Raw genomic sequence first — 27,319 nt, 5'->3', positions numbered from 1 at the left:
TTGTGTTTTTGCATGTAAACACTCACCGCAGATTACCCCGTGGACATATCCAGAAAGCCCTCACTAGCCGATAGCAGAACAGATGCGCGCCAGTCACTAGCCACTGGCTAGCCAGTCACTAGCCACACTAGCCAGTCACTAGCCACTGGCTAGTGACTGGGAACGTGTTTACAGTGGATGGATCGCATTGGCTTGGATTCATAATATCATCCGGAGGCACACACAGCTTTTGGTCGTGTTCTGTAAATATTCTAGAACACTCCGGGTGCTCTGGCCAGAGTTCTGCAGCTCTATGTAAGGGATAATGTACAGAATGCCGGTCATTATGTAAGGGATAATGTACAGAACACCGGTCATTATGTAAGGGATAATGTATAGAACGCCGGTCATTATGTAAGGGATAATGTATAGAACGCCGGCCATTATGTAAGGGATAATGTATTGAACACTGGTCATTATGTAAGGGATAATGTATAGAACGCTGGTCATTATGTAAGGGATAATGTATAGAACGCTGGTCATTATGTAAGGGATAATGTATAGAACACTGGTCATTATGTAAGGGATAATGTACAGAACGCCGGTCATTATCGGGAAATAAGCCCAGACAGGGTGAACTGGACACCGATGTGAAGTGGAGGTGTCTTGCTTCGCCCTGAAGGGGCTTATTTAAGATAATGACCGCCGACGTTCTATACATTATCCCGCTTATTACACGGCTACTTGCCAAAACGAAAAAATGACTTCACACGGTGGGCCCTATCTTGCACCAAGCGCAATTGACTTTCTACACCGACGCATGTGTCGTTGCTCGCTTGCACCCGGCGCAAAGCTGATTTTCCCCCACAGCAACCAGGCGCCACTACACTTGTGTCTGGAGAGGTGTGTCGGCGAAAAGCAGAGGCGTGTTCCGGGGCAAATGATACTTGGTGCTATTTTACGGATCTAAAAATTGCACCAATGCAATTGCGCTACTGACTGAAAAATTCCTGGTCTAAATGCACTAGCGGATAGCGCAGTTGGTGTTGCTATTTTGACGTGCCATGGCAGGTTGGAACTGCAACATGCGCTTACACACACGTAGGCTATACACAGCACAAACATGCAAACGATTAGCCTGATTTAAATATTATGATGTCAAAGATTGTTCATATGTGTGAAACTGCATAGAAATAGCGTGTGGATTGTGGAAACATTTTTTTTTCCATAGGGCTGCATGAATGAACATGAATGAAGTATAGTAGGCTATGCCATGCGTTAAAATAATAATAACAATAATACATTTGAGCAAAGTATATTCCAGCCTTCCAAAACAAAATCTCGTTTTAGAATAAATGGTTGGTTAAATTATTTGGGAAAGAACAGCTGATACAGCGGTAAGTTTTACTTTTAAATCAATGCATCTGCAAACACCGTACAGCAAACACATATTTTCTTGACACAGACATCGTGTACAAGCCCATAATTTTTAGGATTGATGAGTATTTGATCGTGAGAAAACATAGTTTTACCGCGAGTGAGTGTTTAAAAGAATGAATGAATACGGGTGATGCTTGGCGCGCGTGTGTGTGTGCACCCATCTGTTTAAACACACGCAAACTAAACACGTAACGCATAATACAGTCCATTGCGATGTATATTAATGGGGTCGATAACGATAATGTATACAATACTGGTAACAAACGGTTTGTTAATGTATTGCTGCATATCATTAAATAGACCCACAGTTGCAGCCACAGGACCGCGTCCGCATATCATATATGTGTTAAGTTGTTTTTTCTGCAATTTACATGACGACTCAGTGTTTCTGAAGTTGTAGAAGAATTAGGCCTATTATTTGGCCATAAACTGAGCCATTTGAAGTTTGAAATTCATGTGGTCATGCATCTGTCTCAGCGGAGAATGCAAACGCGCTGTCAAAATATCCACTCGTCAAGTCAAATGCGCTGGCTCTTAAAGGGGATGGCAGGTGGAACTCTCATTGGTTTATTGCACGTTACGCCCAAAACACACCTACGGATTTCAGACCAACCCATTTTAGATTTGCGTCGGGTGCAAAGCTAATTTATCTCGCCATCATAATAGCAACAGCGCCATAGAACCGCCCACAAAGCTACTTCGACTTTGTGCTTCACATCTGTGTTTGAGACCGTCTAACTAGGGCCCGGTGTGTCTTTTTACAATCACCATTGGTAGTGTTGATCAGCAGAGAAATAGTCAGCCAAAGACGTTGACGTCGCTTAGCAACCGAATCCGCTGGGGTTGATAAGTTACCTGACTACTTGCGGAGTGATAAGAAAGACGTAAAAAAATCCACTTTCCTTGACAGCGGTCATTATATGCTTAGCAACGGTCATTATTGAAAAATAATTCACCACCAGAAGTCGGGAAGGCCCATGCAAGTGAACGGAGCATTCCACATAACAAAGAAGTGTACAACACTTGCGTTAAAGTGTGTGTATTCACACACACACATGTGGCACTCGCACGGTCGTAGCTCATTGTCTCATTGGCGGGCCAAATTCTCTGGGCGGGCCAAGCTGAGAAAGGGGAGGTAACCTGGCCCCTTATGATGACGGCAAATTCCAAATCGGTCCGTCTGAGCTTTCATTTTTTCAAAGGCGGAGCAGGATACCTAGTGTTCATTTTACACCGAACGCCATTTCTAGCTACTGGGGGACCATAGTCAGGCTAGGGGAACTCATATTAATGTTAGAAAACCTCATAAAGTGAAATTTTCATGCCATGGGACCTTTAAATTAGGGCAGGAGAGGGAGAAGAGGAGGAGGACGTGGTGTGAAACCATGACGACACGTTGTTTACCAGACTCCAGAAGGTGGATAGGATAAAATAAGATAATCCTTTATTAGGATAGTAGCATCATCTCCATTCCCCATCATGGTTTACGACTATCTTCAATATCACTCGTTTTCTGATGACTCCTTATGGGAGACACATATCATACCATGATATGTGTATATCCATATCAAACCACCATGCAAAGTGTGGGAGGACAGTGATCTGGTGTCAGATCTGGTGTCAGATCTGGTGCCCAGACCACAGAACTGTGTTGTTCTCTGGTCTAATCCCTGGTACTGTGTTGTTCCCTGGTCTAATCCCTGGTCTAATCCCTGGTCTAATCCCTGGTACTGTGTTGTTCTCTGGTCTAATCCCTGGTCTAATCATTGGTACTGTGTTGTTCCCTGGTCTAATCCCTGGTACTGTGTTGTTCTCTGGTCTAATCCCTGGTCTAATCCCTGGTACTGTGTTGTTCCCTGGTCTAATCCCTGGTACTGTGTTGTTCTCTGGTCTAATCCCTGGTCTAATCCCTGGTACTGTTGTTCTCTGGTCTAATCTCTGGTGTAATCCCTGGTACTGTGTTCTCTGGTCTAATACCTGGTACTGTGTTGTTCCCTGGTCTAATCCCTGATCTAATCCCTGGTACTGTGTTGTTCTCTGGTCTAATCCCTGGTACTGTGTTGTTCTCTGGTCTAATCCCTGGTCTAGTCCCTGGTACTGTTGTTCTCTGGTCTAATCCCTGGTACTGTTGTTCTCTGGTATAATCCCTGGTCTAATCCCTCGTACTGTTGTTCTCTGGTCTAATCCCTGGTACTCTTGTTCTCTGGTCTAATCCCTGGTCTAATCCCTGGTACTGTTGTTCTCTGGTCTAATCCCTGGTCTAATCCCTGGTCTAATCCATGGTACTGTGCCCCCCGTGCAGCAGACAGAGGAGGTACCGTCGGACCTCCACACCCAGACCCCCTCGGAGAGCAGCGACTGTAAGCCGCAGCCCAAGCGGCTCCACGTCTCCAACATCCCCTTCCGCTTCAGGGACCCCGATCTCAGGCAGATGTTTGGCGTGAGTACCGGCCCCTAGTGACCTCTGACCTCTGAGCTCCTCTGATGCAGGGCCCCTGACCCCCAGGTGGGGGCCGCTGGTCTGACGCTCTTCATAGACCTGAGAACACACGTGTTTCCTCCAGGGGCCCCCTCTAAGTGTGTCCCCTAGGGACCCCCTCTAAGTGTGTCCTCCAGGGGCCTCCTCTAAGTGTGTCCCCTAGGGGCCCCCTCTAAGTGTGTCCCCTAGGGGCCTCCTCTAAGTGTGTCCCCTAGAGGCCCCCTCTAAGTGTGTCCCCTAGGGACCCCCTCTAAGTGTGTCCCCTAGGGGCCTCCTCTAAGTGTGTCCCCTAGGGGCCTCCTCTAAGTGTGTCCCCTAGGGGCCCCCTCTAAGTGTTTCCCCTAGGGGCCCCCTCTAAGTGTGTCCCCTAGGGGCCTCCTCTAAGTGTTTACTCATCGTCATGTTTCCTTTCTTTCGGTTTCAGCAATTTGGCAAAATCTTAGACGTGGAAATCATTTTTAACGAGCGTGGCTCCAAGGTAAGAATCCTTCTTCTGACTCAGCCTAGCTGTCATGTGATTACACTAATAATAGAATAATAATAATAATAATAATAATAATAATAATGTGATTACACTAATAATATAATAATAATAATAATGTCATTACAATGTTAGAAGTAAAAGTCACAGTTGACCGGAATTCTGTCGTACCGTGTCCGATCTGAGCCCAGAAGATCTCCCTATAACTTATTAACCTATAACCTATAACTTAACCTATAACCTATAACCTATAACTTAACCTATAACCTATAACTTATTAACCTATAACCTATAACCTATAACTTATTAACCTATAACTTAACCTATAACCTATAATTTAACCTATAACCTATAACTTATTAACCTAAACCTATAACTTAATCTATAACCTATAACCTATAACTTATTAACCTATAACCTATAACTTATAACTTAACCTATAACTTATTAACCTATATCATATAACCTATAACTTAAACTATAACCTATAACTTAACCTATAACCTATAACTTATTAACCTATAACCTATAACTTAACCTATAACCTATAACTTATTAACCTATAACCTATAACTTATTAACCTATAACCTATAACTTAACCTATAACCTATAACTTAATTTATAACCTATAACTTATTAACCTATAATCTATAACCTATAACTTAACCTATAACCTTCTATCTTCTAGTTTAGGATTATCCTGGTTCTATCTCTAGTTTAGGATTATCCTGGTTCTATCTTCTAGTTTAGGATTATCCTGGTTCTATCTCTAGTTTAGGATTATCCTGGTTCTATCTTCTAGTTTAGGATTATCCTGGTTCTATCTCTAGTTTAGGATTATCCTGGTTCTATCTCTAGTTTAGGATTATCCTGGTTCTATCTTCTAGTTTAGGATTATCCTGGTTCTATCTCTAGTTTAGGATTATCCTGGTTCTATCTCTAGTTTAGGATTATCCTGGTTCTATCTTCTAGTTTAGGATTATCCTGGTTCTATCTCTAGTTTAGGATTATCCTGGTTCTATCTCTAGTTTAGGATTATCCTGGTTCTATCTCTAGTTTAGGATTATCCTGGTTCTGAATTCTTAACATGAATTGTAATCACCCATTTGGTCGAGAAGTTCTCTGATTCTGATGACCCAGTTTGCTGTTCTGGGAGAACTGGTCTGAAGGTAGCCTAAACAGTCCCTCTGTGGTGAACTGGTCTGAAGGTAGTCTAACCAGTCTAACCAGTCTAACCAGTCCCTCTGTGGTGGCGTCCCTCAGGGTTTCGGCTTCGTGACCTTTGAACTCATCTCGGACGCCGACCGCGCCCGTGAGAAGCTGCACGCCACTGTGGTGGAGGGACGCAAGATAGAGGTGTGTGTCTGAGTTTACCCCCCAAGATAGAGGTGTGTGTCTGAGTTTACCCCCCAAGATAGAGGTGTGTGTCTGAGTTTACCCCCCAAGATAGAGGTGTGTGTCTGAGTTTACCCCCCCAGCCCCACCAGGGGGTCCGTCCTTCCTTTTTCAGTTTGAGTCTGCTTTGACTGCTGTGTGTGTGTGTTTGAGTGTATGTGTGTGTGTGTGTGTGTGTGTTTGAGTGTATGTGTGTGTGTGTGTATATATGTATGTATGTATGTGTTTCACACTACAGTGACATCATGGTGTTGAGAACCTCGACCCACCTGCCCCTCAAAGCAGCAGATCAGTGCATGTCCTCCTGTGAACATTAACACCGATACTGTCTGGACTGTGAAATAACTCCTAACTCTGACCCAGCAGGAGGGTAACTCCTCCTCCCCGTTAGCCCAAGAAATGATCCAAACAGGAGGACACACGAGAGGGGCTTCCTCTGAAAAGAGATGGAAGTCTGCTAATGCTTAATGCTAGCGACCAACAAGCTTTCCTCTTAAGGACAGTCAGTGTGTCCTCTCAGGCTGAACGGGAAACACACAATCTATCTCCTCCTGGTGCTGACTCTTTACTCTCATACTTGGGCTTCAGATATGTCATGTTTTGATGACTGTTGGGTCCGACTGTGACTGTCAGTGTGTCTGTTGAGCTGAACGACTGAAGACATCTAGAGTTCATTTGTCAGAGTAAGACGCTGCTTATCCCTTTCTCATCTCCCCCTCTCCACCCATCCATCCACCAGTAGCTTGTATAGCGCCCCCACCTGTCCCACCCTCCCCGCCCACTCGACACAGTTACCATGGTTACAGTAGGCAAACAAGTGGGCGAGGCCAAAATAAGATAAAGGTTTGGGAATGGTAAGTGTGAAGCCAGCCTCCTGCCAGCACCGCCTCCTCCCTCACGTGGAGCCACGGCTCACTGTCTGTGTTCTTATGGATCGTGGTTCATGCCGTATGATTTGGTTTATAAACACATGTGTATGTTTCTGTCGTGCCGACGTGTGTTTGAGCGCTCTGAGTGAGAGAGGAGTGAGAGAGGAGCGAGAGAGGAGTGAGAGAGGAGTGAGAACCTGCACCGTGGAGCCTGTCATCTGCCTCCCTGTTCTCTGTTCTCTCTGTTCTCTCTGTTCTCTGTTCTCTCTGTTCTCTGTTATCTCTGTTCTCTCTGTTCTCCCTGTTCTCTCTGTTCTCTGTTCTCCCTGTTCTCTCTGTTCTCTCTGTTCTCTGTTCTCTCTGTTCTCTGTTCTCTCTGTTCTCTGTTCTCTCTGTTCTTCCGTTGATCACTCCTGAAGCCTTCGCTCCCTGGTCGTACACACCCCTCCTAAGCACTTGGTTTGAAGCTGGAATGATTTGATTGGTTGATTTCCTCCATGTGCTCTGATTGGGTCTCTGTTCCGGTCGTGTTTCTTCTGCTTCTGTTCATCCCTTTGGTTCACGTTGGGAAGGCTGAGTGTGATGTGGCTTGGTCTCATATTGGACATGCATAATGGACGTTGTCGCTTGATGATATTTCCTTTGTCCTCTCCCGTGTCTTTCCTCCAAACACCCAAAGGAGCATGCACCATAATATCAGCATTCACACCTTTTGGTTTCCATCCCTGCATTGGTTTCTTCTCTCTGAAGTCTGTCACTCAAAGGGTGGAAGCATGCCGTTTCAAACCAGTACAACTCAGAGCAAAGAAAAGAGATTCTGCTTGGTTTGTTTCTCCTCTGTGGACGTGTTGCTGAGTAACGACCAATGAGAGCTGCTGCTGACGTCCTGAAGCGTCTGAGTCCCTCGGGCCCTGGAGACGTCCCTCTAGGAGACGACCCTCTAGGAGACGTCCCTCTAGGAGACGACCCTCTAGGAGACGTCCCTCTAGGAGACATCCCTCGGGCCCTGGGGACGTCCCTCTAGGAGACGTCCCTCTAGGAGACGTCCCTCGGGCCCTGGGGACGTCCCTCGGGCCCGGGAGACGTCCCTCGGCCCCTGGGGACGTCCCTGGGCCCCTGGGGACGTGCATGGAGCCTGATTCCCTGTCGTCTCCTCAGGTGAACAACGCCACAGCCCGGGTCATGACCAACAGGAAGACGGCCGGCCCCTATGCCAGCGGTGAGCAGCCCAACGCCAGGCGGAGGACTCACTTTATTACCGCCATGTTTTAAACCTGAATGGACAAAATAATTATTTTGTAATTTTTGAATCCAAAACACGCACGCATGGTGTTCAAAGTGATGCGGAACAGAACTGTCCTCTCTCTCTCTCTCTCTCTCTCTCTCTCTCCCTCCCTCCCCCCCCCCCCTCTCTCTCTCTCTCTCTCTCCCTCCCCCCCCCCTCTCTCTCTCTCTCTCTCTCTCTCTCTCTATCTCTCTCTCTCTCTCTAGGCTGGAAGCTGAACCCAGTGGTCTACAGTCCAGAGTTCTATGCAGGTAAAGACACATTTTTACGTTCCACTTGCATGAACTACATGAAAAAATACTTTGCATTTTATAATGAAAGACAGGAGGTGAGCTGGTGATGTATTATATTATAGGTACATTGTTTATATATATATATATATATATATATATATATATATATATATATATATATATATATATATATATAGAAAAGAGGCAGAGGACAAGGGAGGAGAGAGCTAACCATCCCTCTCTCTGTAAAGGACATTAAAAGGGTTTGAAATTTAATTAGTAAATTAAATCAATAGTTTCAGTTGTCTCCAAACGTCGTTAGTCTAATTTCATCTGCCCATTCTTGTTATTACTTGTTAGGGTTAGGGTTAACAAACTGAGAACACACTGAGAACACACTGAGAACACACTGAAGACAGAGTTCTGATTGGTGAAGACGACCTGGGTAAAATAAGCCACCTGGATCTGAACAGGTCCCCTATTGGTTGAGGCCTAATCCCCCCCCCCCCCTCCAGTCCCAGGCTTCCCCTACCCAGCAGCCACTGCGGCGGCGGCGTTCAGAGGAGCCCACCTGCGGGGCCGGGGGCGGAGCGTCTACAACGCCTTCAGAGCCGCCGCCCCCCCCCCCTCACATCCCCGCCTACGGAGGGTGAGACCCCCCCCCCCCTTTGGTCTGTAGTCTGAGCTCCAACCAGCTCTACGGTGTGTGTGTGTGTGTGTGTGTGTGTGTGTGTCATACGGTGTGTGTGGTACAGTGTGTCCTCTCTGATTGGACTACTCTCTGTCTGGTCAGGGGTTGGTGCCCAGTGCTCGTGCACGTGAACATGCACTAATACCAACGTCCTGTTTGTTTGTTGTTGTTTGTTTGTCTTTGCAGCATTGTTTACCAGGATGGATTTTATGGGGCAGATCTTTATGTGAGTAATAACGGTTGACACTGCATGCTGCGCCCTGCAGCCATCACCACGACAACCATCCTCACAGCGTCTAACCCAATGAGCCCCCCCACACACTATTTAAAGAAGAGCTAACCCTTAATAAATACCATCCCTTAATAAACCCTTAATAAATCAATTATTATTATTAATTATTGCAACTCACAACACATGGCCGTAGCACATGAGTGAGTGTGTGTGGGCATATGTGTGTGTGTGTGTGTGTGTGTGTGTGTGTGTGTGTGTGTGTGTGTGCAGGGTGCTGACACTACGCTGTGCCGCTGGTTGAAGGGCATTAGAGCAGACCCTCATTAGCCTCTACTGGCCCAGACATCCTCTCTCTCTCTCTCTCTCTCTCTCTCTCTGTCTCTCTGTCTCTCTCTCCTCTCTCTCTCTGTCTCTCTCTCTCTCTCTCTCTCTCTCGTCCATGCTTCAGGACACATTTTACATTGCATTGCAACTAATACAATTTACAGTCACAGTCTTGCTGTTGTCAATTCAATTGTTGTAATGAAACTTTTTGATACCAATAATTCCTTATTGTGTTGAACCTAACGCTGTAACCCATGGTAACGCTGTAACCCGGGGAGAGTCCTGGGACTGAGATCTTCAATCGACTTAAACTACTTAAATCTACCTAGATCTATTTAAATCTACCTCAATTAAATTAAAATCCTTTTGCTGTTAAAATAATCATTTGATTATCATTTGATTCACTAGACTATATATATATATATATATATATATATATATAGACACACATGATGTATAACATAACACTGATGTATAACAGATCATCATGTTTCCTCTAGGCCGGGTACACAGCCTACAGATACACCCAGCCTACTGCTGCCACAGCTGCAGCATACAGTGACAGGTGAGACAGGCAGCTCTCTCTCTCTCTCTCTCTCTCTCTCTCTTTATGTAACTCTCTCTTTCTCTCTCTCTCTCCTCTTTCTCTGTCTCTTGGTCTCTCTCTATGTCTCTCTCTCTCTCTATGTAACTATCTCTTTCTCTCCCTCTCGCCCCTCTCTCTCTCCCCTCTCCCCTCTCTCTCTCTCTCTCTCTCTCTCTCTCTCTCTCTCTCTCTGTGCGTCTCTCTCTCTCTCTCTCTCTCTCTCTCTCTCTCTCTCTCTCTCTCTCTGTGCGTCTCTCTCTCTCTCTCTCTCTCTCTCTCTCTCTCTATATAGAACATATGGGAGGAGCTATTCTAAATGATGAGCTGATTGAATGTGATGGAGGGGCTGATTGAATGTGTGAGCAGCAAGGGGTCACGTGACCGTGGGTCACATGACCGTGGGTCACATGATCAGGGCAGCGGCCAGTGACTGTACCCACACATCACACTCTGGAGTGATCTCCTGATGAGAGTGATCTCCTGATGAGAGTGATCTCCTGAGGAGAGTGATCTCTTGAGGAGAGAGATCTCCTGATGAGAGTGATCTCCTGATGAGAGTGATCTATTGAGGAGAGTGATCTGATGAGAGTGATCTCCTGATGAGAGTGATCTCCTGATGAGTGATCTCTTGAGGAGAGTGATCTGATGAGAGTGATCTCCTGAGGAGAGTGATCTCTTGAGGAGAGTGATCTTCTCAGGATGTGTATTCCAGTGTCTTGAACCAAGCGACCTCCACCTCTTCATTAATAACATCCATAACACAATGAATCATTGGTGTTCAATGAGCGCTGGAGTGGATCTGAACAGAACCTGTAGAACTCTGTCTTATTGGGTTCATTCCCCCCCCCCTCTCTCTCTCTCGCTCTCTCTCCACCTCAGCTACACAGCGCTAGTTCTGACCTAGCTCTGACTCCAGGCTAATTAAAGATAACTCATGTACCCCAATCACTTCAATGGCCGTTTGAAAAAATTGATTCTTTCCAACTAATCAGACACATCTAATAACGATGCATTGGGTGAATGAACGTTAAATCAGGACAATATCATATTGGAGCTGAGTGCTCTTCTGGTCTCCTTGTCTCGGTTCCTCTCCTCAGTGCTCTTCTGGTCAGGTGGCAGCGTTCACTACACACAGTGGTGAGCAGCGTTCACTACACACAGTGGTGAGCAGCGTTCACTACAATGGTGAGCAGCGTTCACTACACAGTGGTGAGCAGCGTTCACTACACAGTGGTGAGCAGCGTTCACCACACAGTAGTGAGCAGCGTTCACCACAGTGGTGAGCAGCGTTCACTACACACAGTGGTGAGCAGCGTTCACCACACAGTGTGGTGGTGGAAGGCCTAAGCTCTAAATGCCCATAAGGCGTTCTGTACAAAACACTGAGGCTGACATTAGTGCACTTGCAAATTGTAATTATTTGGTTATAAAGTGCCACAATGGTGTAATGGTGCTCTGCTGATGTGCACAATGAGATCAGCTTCTCTACGCATTGGTTCCGGCATTATTCCAATTGTAATGTTTGTAAACATATTTAATGACGATATTTGCAGATATGCAGTCCCTCCAAATTGATGGTCGCCACACCGCTGTGTGTGTGTTTATGTGAGTGTGTGCGTGTGTGTGCGTGTGTGTGTGTGTGTGTGAGTGTGTGTGTGAGTGCGTGCGTGCGTGCATGTGTGTGCGTGTGTGTGTGTGTCAGTGTGTGTGTGTCAGTGTGTGTGTGTGTGTGTGTGTGTGTGTGTGTGTGTGTGTGTGTGTGTGTGTGACGGTGGGACTCTGCTTGGGGAGATAAGGGGGGTCAAACGCTGTGAGGAGGCGGTGGCAGGGGAGTTAGACTGTACACTGAATAACAATGTCCAAAACAAATCGGGATTAACTCCTAATCGCTGCAGCCACTGGGCCTCTATGCAAATCAGCTCATTCATAGGCGCAAGGCCCCAGCCTCTCTGATTGGCTGTCATCAGAGTTGCTAGGGGAAGATAGTGTGAGTCCTGGCCTACAGGAGGTGGACTCTGGAGCAACACACCCCCATCAGAGGGCCCCTAGAGCAACACACCCCCATCAGAGGGCCCCTAGAGCAACACACCCCCATCAGAGGGCCCCTAGAGCAACACACCCCCATCAGAGGGCCCCTAGAGCAACACACCCCCGTCAGAGGGCCCCTAGAGCAGCACCCCCCCATCAGAGGGCCCCTAGAGCAACACACCCCCGTCAGAGGGCCCCTAGAGCAACACACCCCCGTCAGAGGGCCCCTAGAGCAACACACCCCCATCAGAGGGCCCCTAGAGCAACACAACCCCGTCAGAGGGCCCCTAGAGCAACACCCCCCCATCAGAGGGCCCCTAGAGCAACACACCCCCATCAGAGGGCCCCTAGAGCAACACCCCCCCATCAGAGGGCCCCAAGCCTTAGGAGGTGGACACTAGAGTTTGGGGGTCATGGGTCAGGGTCCAGTGCCCCCCCCCCCCCCCCACTAGGGAGGGGGTCAGGGTCCAGTGCCCCCCCCCCCCCCCCCCCTCAGGGCGTGTAACAAACCATCCAACCGGTGTCCCTGTCTCCTCCTTGTCTCCATAGTTACGGGCGAGTGTATGCTGCTGACCCGTACAACCACGCCCTGGCACCCGCAGCGCCCTACAGCGTGGTGAGACCCCCCCTCCACCTGTCTGTCTGTCAGGCCCCTCCTCCACCTGTCTGTCTGTCAGGCCCCTCCTCCACCTGTCTGTCTGTCTGTCTGTCAGGCCCCTCCTCCACCTGTCTGTCTGTCAGGCCCCTCCTCCACCTGTCTGTCTGTCTCCTGAGGCTCCTCCTCCACCTGTCTGTCTGTCAGGCCCCCCCTCCACCTGTCTGTCTGTCTCCTGAGGCTCCTCCTCCTCTATCTACAGACTAATACATGCGTTCATATCCATCCTCTACTCATCTGTTGATCTAACTACTTTTATATACCTGTCTGTCTGTCTTTCTGTCTGTCTGTCTATCAGCTCATCTTGGCTCTGCTTTATGTTGATCATCATGTTTCTCTTTCTTTCACAAGCACGCATGCACACACACACATGCACACACACACACACACACACACACACACACACCCTTGTTGACCACTGATTGGCCCGCCCCTCTTGTTTCCTGCTGCTTGACTCCTCCTCCTCAGTGTGATTTGTAAAACCAGGATCAGATGGGTGGTGGTCTAGGGGCTGTACTGGTCCCATTCAGACTCAGATGGGTGGTGGTCTAGGGGCTGTACTGGTCCCATTCAGACTCAGATGGGTGGTGGTCTGGGGGCTGTACTGGTCCCATTTAGACTCAGATGGGTGGTGGTCTAGGGGCTGTAGTGGTCCCATTCAGACTCAGATGGGTGGTGGTCTGGGGCTGTACTGGTCCCATTCAGACTCAGATGGGTGGTGGTCTAGGGGCTGTACTGGTCCCATTTAGACTCAGATGGGTGGTGGTCTGGGGCTGTACTGGTCCCAGTTAGACTCAGATGCACAACGTTTAAAACTAAAGGATCTGATGTAATTCAAGTCACTTTGTGGATGCTTTGGATGCCCCCCCCCAGTGCCCCCCCCCCCCCCCCAGGGTCCGGCCCCCCCTAAGGACCTCCTCCTCCTCTCCTCCTGTCCTCCTTCTGTACTCCTCCTCCTCTCCTCCTCCTCTCCTCCTGTCCTCCTCCTGTTCACCTCCTCCTCCTCTCCTCCTGTCCTCCTCCTCCTCTCCTCCTCTCCTCCTGTCCTGCTCCTGTTCACCTCCTCCTCTCCTCCTGTCCTCCTCCTCTCCTCCTGTCCTCCTCCTCCTCTCCTCCTCTCCTCCTGTCCTCCTCCTGTTCACCTCCTCCTCTCCTCCTGTCCTCCTCCTCTCCTCCTGCTCTCCTCCTGTCCTCCTCCTGTTCTCCTCCTCCTCTCCTCCTGTTCACCTCCTCACCTCCTCCTCTCCTCCTCCTCTCCTTCTGTCCTCCTCCTGTTCACCTCCTCCTCTCCCGTGTTTCTCCCTCCCAGCGGGGGGCCTGAGGCTGCATGAAGGGCTCTCCTCCATTTCACCCCCATGCCGTTTCACCGGATCTACGGTAAAGTACTGTTAACAGTAGTACAGTAAAGTACTGTAAACAGTAGTACAGTACAGTACTGTAAACAGTAGTACAGTGAAGTACTGTAAACAGTAGTACAGTACTGTAAACAGTAGTACATTAAAGTACTGTAAACAGTAGTACAGTACAGTACTGTAAACAGTAGTACAGTGAAGTACTGTAAACAGTAGTGCAGTACAGTACTGTAAACATTAGTACAGTACTGTAAACAGTAGTACAGTGAAGTACTGTAAACAGTAGTACAGTACTGTAAACAGTAGTACAGTAAAGTACTGTAAACAGTAGTGCAGTACAGTACTGTAAAGAGTAGTACAGTACAGTACTGTAAACAGTAGTACAGTACAGTACTGTAAACAGTAGTACAGTAAAGTATTCTAAACAGTAGTACAGTACAGTACTGTAAACAGTAGTACAGTAAAGTACTGTGAACAGACTCTTGGGAAAACCAAGGCTAACAAAACCTGTGTGTGTGTGTGTGTGTGTGTGTGTGTGTGTGTGTGTGTGTGTGTGTGTGTGTGTGTGTGTGTGTGTGTGTGTGTGTGTGTGTGTGTGTGTGTGTGTGCAGAATGCGTTCGTCCCTCTGAGTGATGCTAAGGCGCGGAGCCACGTGGCGGGGGAGGACCTGGGTTTGGTCCTGTCCTCCCTGCAGGCCAGCCTCTACCGCGGGGGCTACGGCCGCTTCGCTCCCTACTAGCCCCACCCCCCGCCCCCCCGCCCCTCCTCTACACCCCCTACCACCAGAGCAGAGAGCCACGGGCCGGGGGCCAGGCCTGGGGCCGGGGGCCTGGGGGCCCGGGCTGGGGACCTGGGACTCGTGTGCGAGCGAGTGAACGCCACGGAGAGAGAGAGAGATTTCTGAGGGCTGGGTATTGCAATACATGCAGTTGTGCATCTTTTACCATGTCCCTTATGAGAGGTTCAGAAAGACGTGAAGATTAAAATGACAACTGATATTTTTCATCTTATACCTCAGATATTTTGTGCTGTGTATTTTGATATTGTGGGTTTTTAATTTCTAAGGTTTTAAAACATAGATTGTCGGCTGTAGAGATTTTTTCTGTGGTCTTATAGCAATGCTGAAAGGTTAGCATTTAGAAGAATTCAAATGTTAACAGATTTAAGTTGTTAGGGCTCGTGACAGACTCTGGAATCCAACCTTGTAACATAGATCAGAGTCACCATTTTGGGGTAATCATTTTGTAAAAGTGTTTAAGTGACTATACTAGTCCAGTCGTTGTTTCTTTATTATTTTTTGTTACATTCGATTTTGGTGCTTCCATGTCACTTTAGATTTTTTTTATGGTTTGAAATTTGTGTGAAAAGGAGATTAAGAACAAAATATATCGATTGGTCAGAATTAACATTGAATACGAGTTATTCTCTTAACCTGCACTAGATAGCGATAAGTGACTGGTCGACTTTACGTCACCAACAACAGTTACCAAACCAAACACATATTATTGTAATTCCTGTTTCCTATTGGTTCAAATGGCTGCCATGTGACGCCATCTGCAATCGTTGGGATGGTGTTGTTATCGCACGGCAACAATCTGAACAAAAATGACAGATCCTGTTCCCCACAGTAGAAGAGAGGCTGAGTGTTCTTAGTGTAGAGAGCAGCTTCTGACCCAGGGTTCAGAACCTCAGCGTTCAAACACTCCAGAAGCTGGAGTAGAAACTCCAGAACCTCCAGAACCTCCAGTGTTCAGAAGCTCCAGAACCTTCAGAACCTCCAGGGTTCAGAAGCTCCAGAACCTCCAGTGTTCAGATGCTCCAGAACCTCCAGAACCTCCAGTGTTCAGAAGCTCCAGAACCTCCAGAAGCTCCAGTATTCAGAACCTCCAGAACCTCCAGTGTTCAGAAGTTCCAGAACCTTCATAACCTCCAGTGTTCAGACGCTCCAGAACCTCCAGAACCTCCAGGGTTCAGAAGCTCCAGAAGCTCCAGAACCTCCAGTGTTCAGACGCTCCAGATCCTCCAGAACCTCCAGGGTTCAGAAGCTCCAGAACCTCCAGTGTTCAGACGCTCCAGAACCTTCAGAACCTCCAGGGTTCAGAAGCTCCAGAAGCTCAGCGTTCAGAAGCTCTGGTTCATATCGTGTCCCTCAAGCCAAAGGTCCAGGCGGACCCCACCGCGCCGCCATGTACAGTTTTACATAGATATGAATAATGTCAGAACTAGAATAATGTATGGTTACGTCACGTTCGCTGTTCATTAATATAGTTGCTAGTCCAAATCCTGAACAGTGTTTGCCATCCAAAAGCAAATTTTTTATATATATAAATAACAACAAATATAGAGACATACATCTTCCAGTATATTGATTGTTAATAACTGATGACTTTTTATATAATGGGACATCTACAATTAAATAAATACATGCAAAATAGCGATGTTGAAAAGCTACCGCATCTCTTTCTAATGTTTACTTTGAGCTCTGGTTGCTTGATGGTGAATGGATTATCATTTCAGAATAAGTTCGGGAATGAGGGTATGACAAACCAATGGTGTATTATATTTCAGCTGTGCAGTGAAGATGTTATCTGATATTAAATACACAACAATATGTTTTAGATTTAGACAAGTAGAACCAATTGTTAGGGAGATCTATCTCGTTTTCTATCAAATCATATTCAGAATTTACATTATCTCATTACAAATTGCAATGTATACTCATTGTATTTTTGCCAATGATGTTATTTTGCACACATACAACCTGTATTTTCTGTTGCTTTCAAAGCCCGTGGGACAAACCATTGTGGTATGTTCAACATTTGTACTTTTTTTTTTTACAATTTTTTTACATTTGATCCACATAACTTGAATCCTTTTCTCATATCATCTCTACTGTGGAATATTTTTTATTATTACTATTATTATTATGGTTATCGTAGCTTTCTGTCAGACTTTCCACTTGTTTGAATATAAAACCATATAAATGTGAGATGCATAAAGAGGATTCATCTACTATGTAAATAGAAGAATAAATTACAGATGTGTGGTGGAATAGAAAGTGAAACTCAGGCGACAGAGACACAACCCCAGGAAACACGACCCCAGGAGACACGACCCCAGGACCCCAGGAGACATGACCCCAGGAGACACGACCCCAGGAGACACGACCCCAGGACCCCAGGAGACACGACCCACGACCCCAGGAGACACGACCCCAGGAGACACGACCCACGACCCCAGGAGATACAACCCCAGGAAACACGACCCCAGGAGACACGACCCCAGGACCCCAGGAGACATGACCCCAGGAGACACGACCCCAGGAGACACGACCCACGACCCCAGGAGACACGACCCCAGGAGACACGACCCCAGGACCCCAGGAGACACGACCCACGACCCCAGGAGACACGACCCCAGGACCCCAGGAGACACGACCCCACGACCCCAGGAGACACGACCCCAGAACCCCAGGAGACACGACCCACGACCCCAGGAGACACGACCCCAGGACCCCAGGAGACACGACCCCATGACCCCAGGAGACACGACCCCAGGACCCCAGGAGACACGACCCCATGACCCCAGGAGACACGACCCCAGGAGACACGACCCCACGACCCCAGGAGACACAACCCCACGACCCCAGGAGACACGACTCCAGCCACTGACGGCAGAGCACTCCTCCTCACATGATGTTTACATTACCCAGTAGCAGCGTGGCCACACATCCTGGTGTTCATGAGACCAGGAGCGTTCACAGGGGGAGTCAGTCAGGGAGTCAGTCAGTGAGTCAGTCAGTGTATCAGTCAGTGTGCTGCACTGTCGTTCTTCCACCTGAACATCAATAAAGTTTTGTTTTCTTAATCTTCTGTCCTGTTTTCTGACCTCAATGTCTGCCCTGTTTGCAATGGGAAGCCTTATGTTCAAAAACCTAGAAATCTATCATGTTACACAGAAATGTTGTTAAATATATTGGTTTAATTTAATTATGACTAATAATTACAGCATTACAGCATCATCTCCTTATAGTTGATTGACGGTTGATGGCACTGATCGAGCCAACACCCTGTGGACCGTTAAGAGGGGAGGCTTTAGATTGGCTCGCTACGGCTAGTTACGGCTAGCTATGGCTAGATACGGTTAGCTACGGCTAGTTACGGCTACCTATGGTTAGCTACGGTAGGCTACGGTTTGCTACGGCTAGCTACGGTAGGCTACGGTTAGCTACGGATAGCTAGGGTTAGCTACGGTAGGCTACGGTTAGCTATGGTTAGCTACGGATAGCTATGGTTAGCTACAGTTAGCATACAGTCGTGATGTCAGGATGTCAAACCCAAGGTGTTCTCAATGCTGTTGTTGAACACGTAATAATGAAGTTAGACTTACATCAAAATGACTACTTTGGTACTTTTCAGTTTAAAATATTATAATCCAGAAACTACAGATTCCCTGGAGCGAGCGACGCTGACGCCTGGACAGGTTCAGCGCTGTCTCACGGCCACTCCTCAGAGGCACTGAGGCTTCAGGGTCAACGTTTAGTCATTAATTATCAAATGGTTTTTCATTATGCGGTGACGTTGTGTGTTTGAACCTACTGGGGTTTCTCAGCTCTTTGTTTGATTCCGACATGGCAAACCAGAGTTTTCATTGGTCTAGGTTACGGTTACCTAGGATACGGTATGATGGTGGCGCATCACCAACAACATAACATCCCATGATGCGTCCAAAGTGCAGGATGTAGAATTAAGCGCCTTGTTTTGTTGTCTTGGTTACTTTTGAATGCAACCTTTATTTCAGTTGGTTGTGATCATCTCTGCACTAGAAGCCTTCACTCACCTTAAACACGAGGACTTAACTGCTGGAGTAATATCAAATCGGATCGTCTTTGTTGATCTACTGTGTATTCAAACCACTATTTCAATTACCTTCTCTGTGGTGAGATACAGCGAACTATACTTGTTGACACCTTTATTCTAATTGAAGGAAAAAAATAATGACTCTCTCTCCCAATTTGATCAGTGGAATTAGAAAACACATTGCCAGAGGTTACAAAGATAAGCAATATAAATGTTCAAATGTGATAAATAATTCACATTACAGAAGGTAATTATGTCCCACTCCACCAGAAAAAGGTAATCAACAATGAACTCATACCAGGTCACTGCGTCGTTAGTCTAATTGGTTATTACCTTTCCTGTGATTGAAGAAGTAGAGTCTGTAGCGGTTACACTAGTAATACCCCGAACTATCGCTCCATCACAGCTCAAGGGTGGGGTTAACCCCAACTATCATCATAATCAACTCTTTGTGAATCACTACTACCACTGAATCAGGTGAGTCCAAGTATATATATATATTTATTTATTTATTTATTTATATATATATATGTATGTCGGTTTGTTAAGAATTCAGATGGTTTTTCATGTTGAGTTGTGGCCCCATCTAGTGGCAACGTTGGGTTATTACGTATATATATATATATATATATAATATACATAGAGTAGATTACATGGAGAAGGAATTGGGGGAAGAAACTTTGGATTTAACTCTCTGAAGTCCAGATTGAACCGCGACTTCAGATTGAGGAAGGACCAGAGACGTCAGAGAACCCGACGCAGTCTTTTATTCATATATTCAGAGGCGCACACAGCTTTTGGCTGTGATATTATCTATTATATTATAGATGTCTATATATCATATTATATTATTTATATATAGAGCTCCAGGTCTCCCGCCGGAGCTCCCGGAGTGTTCTAGAATATCTTGTACAACACGGCCAAAAGCTGTGTGTGCTTCTGGATGATACCCCCCCTACAGGCGGGTTTCAAAATGAGGAACTAGTGCTTGTAGTTTTTTAGAGCCCCCCCCCCCCCCCCCCCCCCCCCCTCTTACACTTCCTGCTTTAAATGACGCAAAAATCGTAATTTTGCGTAATTTAAAGCAGGTGTTAGAGGTAGATACGGAGCTCTCCCGTCTCAGGGGAAAATGAGGGAATGATGCACGACCATTCAAAAATATGACTGGGTTACTAACGATACAAAGCTTAATGCAAACGGGAGAAGTGTCCCTTTAAGGGTCAGGGTTAGCCAGCAGCCAGTGGACCAGTGGAAGGACAGGAATAATAAGAGGTCCTCTTCAATGAACGGGTCAGACGGCCCTCTGCTGTTACCACCAAAAACCAGCACTCAGACGCTGATTAGAACCATTACAGACACTTTGATTATTTAAGTGAGTCATTGATTGTAATTAATAGCAGCTCTGAAAGGCTGTTAGAACATGAGTCTATTTCCTGTTCAGCGGAACGCAGTTCATGCTCAACATAAAACTATTAAATAGTAAACTAAGAATAAAACATAAAACTATTAAATAGTAAACTAAGAATAAAACATAAAACTATTAAATAGTAAACTAAGACCAGGCAACCAGTCACAACACACCAGACCAGACAACCAGTCACACCACAGACCAGGCAACCAGTCACACCACAGACCAGGCAACCAGTCACATCACACCAGACAACCAGTCACATCACACCAGACCAGACAACCAGTCACACCACAGACCAGGCAACCAGTCACATCACACCAGACAACCAGTCACATCACACCAGACCAGACAACCAGTCACACCACAGACCAGGCAACCAGTCACATCACACCAGACAACAGGTCACATCACACCAGACCAGACAACCAGTCACACCACAGACCAGATAACCAGTCACATCACACCAGACCAGACAACCAGTCACTGATTACTTTTCATGCTGTTGCTGGTTCTCACAAAGCGGAACATGTTCGATATTAACTCTCTTTCATAATGTAGGAGTTTACATCCTTTACATTTTTAAAAGAGTACTTTTGGGAACGATGGTTTCTTATTGCGCTGGTACCTTCTCAATGTCCAATCTATTGATGAGTGTCCTATTCAAAAGTACCACCTTTGGCATTACTCATGTTTAATATTAATGTCACCTGATGGAGAAAACTCTGAACCCCTGTGATCTAGTATGTGGACCTAGAGGCGTCTGTTTCTCTCTTCAGTCCTGGGAGGAAAACATTAGGAAACAGCAATAAGCTTTATTTTTTGATGACACTTTATTGTTCATTCATTAACATTAGGTTTCCTTTGTTTCTCTAATGAATAGACGGTTAAATGCTGTAAGATGAGTTGTTTCCCAGCCTCTTGATGTATTCAGGTGAAGTGACTGATGTTACCTCACATTTCTTATTCTTAGTGAACAAAAACATGAAAATATTTTCCGTTGACACCTGTGAGTTGACACAGGCGTCAACAGCTAACAGCTCCCCCCTCTGAGACCACCTCCATCTCCCTCTTACAGACTGTGCTCCTCTCTCTGTCTGTCTCCCCCCTCTGAGACCACCTCCATCTCCCTCTTACAGACTGTGCTCCTCTCTCTGTCTGTCTCCCCCCTCTGAGACCACCTCCATCTCCCTCTTACAGACTGTGCTCCTCTCTCTGTCTCAGGACGACTCGGCGTGCCAGCAGGACGGGGCCCGAGGCCAGGAGCTGGGCGCCGCCGGCCCCCCAGGCCAGCGCCAGCGACCAGCCGAAGCGCAGGTCCAGACCCTGGAGGGCCCGCGGCTCCAGGCTGCAGGTGAGCTCTCTGAGGGCCACCGAGGAGTAGCTCATGTACACAGCGGCTCCTGTCATGGAGACCACAGCTGGGCCATGAGGAGAGGGGAGATGAGGGGGGAGAGCAGGCATATCGTTGTGTGATTAGTGTTACAGAGAAGCAGAGATTCACTTATTAATGCGTCACTCCTTAATGAGCTAGTCACTACTACTAGCTAACGTGAAGAACGTGAGGATGAAAAGCACTCTGAGGAGGAGGTGAGGAGGAGGTCAGGAGGAGGTGAGGAGGAGGTGAGGAGGAGGTCAGGGGGAGGTCAGGAGGAGGTCAGGAGGAGGTGAGGAGGAGATCTGGACAGACATTGTGTCAGGTGCGTCTGTCTGTAGCCCCAGGAGTCCCAGGGTCCTTACCTGCCAGCAGGAGGAGGGTCCCGGTCAGGGTGAGCAGCAGGTGGGCACGGGCCACCAGCCCATGAACCCCCAGGACCCCCCCCAACACCATGAGCACCCCGCCCAGAGGCAGCAGCACACTGAAGGCCCGCTGCAGGTCTGAGGAGGGAGAGGGGCAGAGTCACGGACGCTGTGTGTGTGTTTGTGTGTGTGTCAGGTTGTTAAAAGGGTTATATTATGCTTTATCTTGGCTTAGCCCCAAGCACTGTGCCCCCCCCAGCCACAAGCACTGTGGCCCCCCCCAGCCACAAGCGCTGTGGCCCCCCCAAGCCACAAGCGCTGTGGCCCCCCCAGCCACAAGCACTGTGGCCCCCCAGCCACAAGCACTGGCTTGGGCTCCTGCACAATAATCGTCTGTGTGCACGGGTGTGATTGTTCTGAGAAGTCATCTTTGATCTATCTTGAATGGTTGATATGCGGCCATTGTTCAGTGATGATGTCACTATCATGCCGATGTGAGTGAATGGTATTCAGATGTCTGGTGACACCGTTACACAGCCTGCTATCAAATACAACTGACCACTGATGAATACTATCCACTGGCCATCAATTTGCCATGATAATTTTTCCATAATCGTTTTCAATCTGATAAGAAAGCATTTCAGTGCTCAGACCAGTTCATTTTTTTCAGTGTTTAGTTGGTCTTGACAAATGAAATATATTATGAAATATCACACAAATCGATGTGAGATTGATTTTTGGTTTATCTTTAGTTTAGTCCCATACATACAAACACATCTTACAAACAAGTCGTATCTGCGATATTTACAGATGGAAATACATCCAGTATATCACATGCAGAAGAGTAGGCAACAAATAGACCAGGGCTTCAATGTAAGGAAATGATTGGCTCTGTATGAACTGCTCAGTGTTAACCTGGTGTGAATACACACTAATGAGTTCTGCTGTGCAGCTGGTGTCTGGATCTCTGTACAGCTCTGCTCATTCAGGATGCAGGTGCCCAACACCACACATGTGTTTAACCTGAACTGCTCCGATCTCTCAGCAGCAGCAGATGTGAGAGGAGCGTTGGTGATGGCTCCGCCCGGTGCCTCTCCACCCCACCTCCGGTGTCTCAACAGGGTTAGGGTTAAGTAGGATAATGACCGTGTGGGCTGGAGGGAATCACTGGCTCAGACGCTCCACAGTAACGGGCGTTTTCTAGTGTCAGACATGGCATCACCAAAGCTCATGTATTCATGTCACAAATTCATCAAAAATGAATTCAGCGTCAGTGAAGTAAAAAAAAAGAAATGGGCTTTCTCTTCTCTCCAGTTGTGCCCTTGTATTTAAACAGGATTTAACAAGCAGAATAACTGATGTATATTTAGGTACATACGTTTGTAAATATACACAATATTAACCTGATCAAGATTTCACACACTTTATGAATGAATGCCGATTTATTGTCACCATTAACTCTTAAATGTGGCTGATTTGTTTTAGTCCTCACGTAAAATGCTGAAATAGCAGAAGGCGATCCGGACGGAGTTGTAGTGAATTCTGAAACCTGTTGGAAATCCAGCTCAGCATGAACACAAGCTGTACCGCTGTGTGGAATAACACATTTAGTTAGAACTGAATCATAACTACCACGCTACAGAAGTGATGCGAGGGTTATGGCGTTAGGGAGGCTGAGAGTAGCCTGGAGCCCTGATCACGTTCTGCCTCACGGATCGTCTGGTTAAGGAATCACAGAATCATTGTTACCTTAGAATGAGCCAGTTGTGTCCCCAAAGGGAGCCATGCTATATCAATAACTACCATGATGCATTATTGATCACAAGGGACATTGTAGCTTTAGGGCTAGCACTACCACAATTTAGCTATCTGAGTGTATACAACTACAACAATAATGAAGAATAAATAAACCTTTTACCCACTACAAAGGCACAAACACTTAAGTCAGTAAGTAATAGCCTAAAAATACCAAGACAGCTAAGCTTGATCATGATCATGATCATTCCAGAGCTGTGATCAGAGCTGAGGGGTCAGAGCTGAGTGATCAATACCAGAGCTGAGTGATCAATACCAGATCTGAGTGATCAATACCAGAGCTGAGTGATCAATACCAGAGCTGATTGATCAATACCAGAGCTGATTGATCGGTACCAGAGCTCATTGATCTGTACCAGAGCTGATGCAGACAGGAGGTAAAGTAGCTGTTACTCATGTCCTTGCCTCACCTCCCCAGCGTCTGGCTGCCCTGTGAACAACTTATTCTACAGCTTCAGGTGGAGGAGAAGACATCTACAAGGGGTGTAGATTGTACAACACTTGTAGATTGGTTTGCATGAGATGTGTTCTTGGCTCCATCTAAAGCTCCAGACAACCGATAAATGTGTGTGGAACCGTCTATAATGTATGATAGACTGACTGAACCTCCCGGTCCGCTAAACCAAAACGTTCCCCATAAACAAGGACTTTCAGTCCCTGGAATGGTTTCATATCCAGTGGTGTGGCTGTCAGGAGGCTTCATTGGCCTCCTATTAACCATCCATCAGTTGGTTCTCCAGAGAGAACGGCCCGTCTCCATGGACTCAGTCATGTGTTGGTTTGTGTGTACGTGAATTTTTCTTGTCACACCCGAACTCTGTTGCATTTATTTGTACTATCCCCATAACTCAATGACACAACATCCCCCAATGTTTTAAATCCGAACAAACAGGTAATCTGTATTCAAACTGATCGTACTAACCAGAGACTAACAAACTGATCGTACTAACCAGAGACTAACAAACTGATCGTACTAACCAGAGACTAACAAACTGATCGTACTAACCAGAGGCTAACAAACTGATCGTACTAACCATAGACTAACAAACTGATCGTACTAACCAGAGACTAACAAACTGATCGTACTAACCAGAGGCTAACAAACTGATCGTACTAACCAGAGGCTAACAAACTGATCGTACTAACCAGAGACTAACAAACTGATCGTACTAACCAGAGACTAACAAACAGAGACCTGAGTGAGGAGTACTAATCCGCGGCGTCGCCACACCACCTGACAGCTCCTCCACGGGGGTGGACACTTAGAGATTTATAATATTACCTTCATCTGATGCATGCTTAATTCAATTTAGCACACTTGATTCTGAAAGGCAAATTCAAATATATACTGGTATTGCTTCAAACTGTACCTGGAAACAAGTAGATGACATTAATGAAGGGTGATTATGACAAGACCTCATCATTAATGAGTTGAACTGAATAAGAGCTGAATAATGACTCACGTATGAGGCGTTTCAGAGAGGCAGTGTAGTTCTGTGTGCTCCTGAAAGGGTTGATCAACGACACACACTCCTTCTCTGCTGCTGAAGACAAACACCAGATTAGTGTCAATGAATCTTAATCTTAATCTAAGTGTAGTTGTACAATAGCCTGTAAACACTTCCTGACCACATTAAATCACTATTGCTCTGCTCAACACATGAGGTTGAGTTGAAGTGGCAGACGGTGAACTAACCGTAGCAGACCCTCCACAGCCCGGAGTGGGAGCTGGGAGCCAGAGACACGTTGTCCTCCCAGCCCGACGTGTCGATGATGTACCAGTAGTCCGTGGAGATCGCCACCACCAGGCACACAAAGCTCAGCACCTCCAGCACGGCCACCAGCACAGAAAGACCTCTGAGGCTGAGGGGGACCATTCCTCCAGCAGACAAGAACCTGCACTCACTGAGCCTGGAGAGAGAGTGGGAGAGAGAGGGAGAGAGAGTGGGAGAGGGAGAGGGAGAGAGGTGGAGAGAGAGGGAGAGAGAGGTAGAGTGAGAGAGAGAGAGGGAGAGTGAGAGAGAGGTGGAGAGAGAGGGAGAGAGAGAGGGAGAGGGAGAGCGAGAGAGAGAGAGAGAGAGTGGGAGAGAGAGGGAGAGAGAGAGAGAGTGGGAGAGGGAGAGAGAGGTGGAGAGAGGGAGAGAGAGAGGGAGAGTGAGAGAGAGTGGGAGAGGGAGAGAGAGGTGGAGAGAGAGGGAGAGAGAGAGAGAGAGAGGGAGAGAGAGGTGCACACACTAACATGAGAGGAACATGAAGAGGAGTCATTGAATGGGCAATAAGAAGATAATTACTGGACACTATTCCAGAGTACTTTCACAACAACATATTGTTTTGAATATGGTAATGTAAAGTTGCTATGCAGCTTTGCTTTATCCTTTTCTTTTAAGCTGAGCAACGAGTCTGGTCAGAGCCCACTGATCAGCTCCCGTCCTCCTCACTGACTGGGCTCTGGAGAACAGACCCTCTACCAGAGGCTCTCCTGCCAACAGTAAACTATATATAGAGATATATCATATAGATCTGCACTATGTGTATACTTTGAGTGTTGGCCAGTGATCCTGCTGGGTGTCACCCTGAGGCCCAGCTCAGAGGTGATCCAGACACCTGCTGGTGTAGGCCCCCTGGTGGTGTAGGGCCTCTGGTGCTAGAGGGCCCCTTGTGCTGGAGGGCCCCTGGTGCTAGAGGGCCCCTGGTGCTAGAGGGCCCCTGGTGGTGTAGGCCGCCTGGTGGTGTAGGGCCCCTGGTGCTAGAGGGCCCCTGGTGCTAGAGGGCCCCTGGTGGTGTAGGGCCCCTGGTGGTGTAGGGCCCCTGGTGCTAGAGGGCCCCTGGTGGTGTAGGGCCCCTGGTGCTAGAGGGCCCCAGGTGCTAGAGGCCCCCTGGTGGTGTAGGCCTCCTGCTGGTGTAGAGCCCCTGGTGGTGTAGGGACCCTAGTGCTAGAGGGCCCCTGGTACTAGAGGGCCCCTGGTGCTAGAGGCCCCCTGGTGGTGTAGGGCCCCTGGTGGTGTAGGCCCCCTGGTGGTGTAGGGACCCTGGTGCTAGAGGGCCCCAGGTGCTAGAGGCCCCCTGGTGGTGTAGGCCTCCTGCTGGTGTAGAGCCCCTGGTGGTGTAGGGACCCTAGTGCTAGAGGGCCCCTGGTACTAGAGGGCCCCTGGTGCTAGAGGCCCCCTGGTGGTGTAGGGCCCCTGGTGGTGTAGGCCCCCTGGTGGTGTAGGGCCCCTGGTGCTAGAGGGCCCCTGGTGGTGTAGGGCCCCTGGTGGTGTAGGGCCCCTGCTGGTGTAGGCCCCCTGGTGGTGTAGGGCCTCTGGTGGTGTAGGGCCCCTGGTGCTAGAGGGCCCCTGGTGGTGTAGGGCCCCTGTTGGTGTAGGGCCCCTGGTGCTGGAGGCCCCCTGGTGGTGTAGGGCCCCTGGTGGTGATCCTTAAGGGTGTGAAGTCCTTAAGGGTGTGATGTCCTTAAGGGTGTGAAGTC

At 47.6% G+C, this 27,319-nt stretch overlaps 2 protein-coding genes across 2 annotated transcripts in view; one reads left to right on the top strand and one right to left on the bottom strand.

Annotated features, from left to right (window-relative positions):
- rbfox1 (RNA binding fox-1 homolog 1) overlaps positions 1–14,770 on the top strand; it is a gene marked incomplete at both ends in the record, with an annotated part of 36,581 nt that extends 21,811 nt beyond the window's left edge. Inside the window, 11 exon segments of the mRNA XM_084488521.1 lie at positions 3,722–3,859; positions 4,323–4,376; positions 5,644–5,736; positions 7,803–7,863; positions 8,136–8,180; positions 8,678–8,781; positions 8,783–8,811; positions 9,040–9,079; positions 9,910–9,974; positions 12,573–12,639; positions 14,642–14,770. Coding sequence (XP_084344647.1) covers positions 3,722–3,859; positions 4,323–4,376; positions 5,644–5,736; positions 7,803–7,863; positions 8,136–8,180; positions 8,678–8,781; positions 8,783–8,811; positions 9,040–9,079; positions 9,910–9,974; positions 12,573–12,639; positions 14,642–14,770 — 825 coding nt within the window.
- Positions 14,771–21,492: 6,722 nt separating this feature from the next.
- tmem114 (transmembrane protein 114) lies at positions 21,493–25,730 on the bottom strand (the record flags this gene model as incomplete). The annotated part of the gene is made up of 4 exons (XM_084488520.1): positions 21,493–21,719; positions 22,039–22,176; positions 25,317–25,397; positions 25,550–25,730. The coding sequence occupies 4 exons, from the start codon at positions 25,728–25,730 to the stop codon at positions 21,493–21,495; spliced, it is 627 nt and encodes a 208-aa protein (XP_084344646.1).
- Positions 25,731–27,319: the final 1,589 nt, after the last annotated feature.

This window comes from Micromesistius poutassou, assembly GCF_964030765.1.
Source record: "Micromesistius poutassou genome assembly, chromosome: 1".
Classification (NCBI taxonomy): Eukaryota; Metazoa; Chordata; class Actinopteri; order Gadiformes; family Gadidae; genus Micromesistius; species Micromesistius poutassou.
The sequence above is the reverse complement of the archived record's forward strand: the minus strand, read 5'-3'. Positions and strand labels throughout refer to the sequence as shown.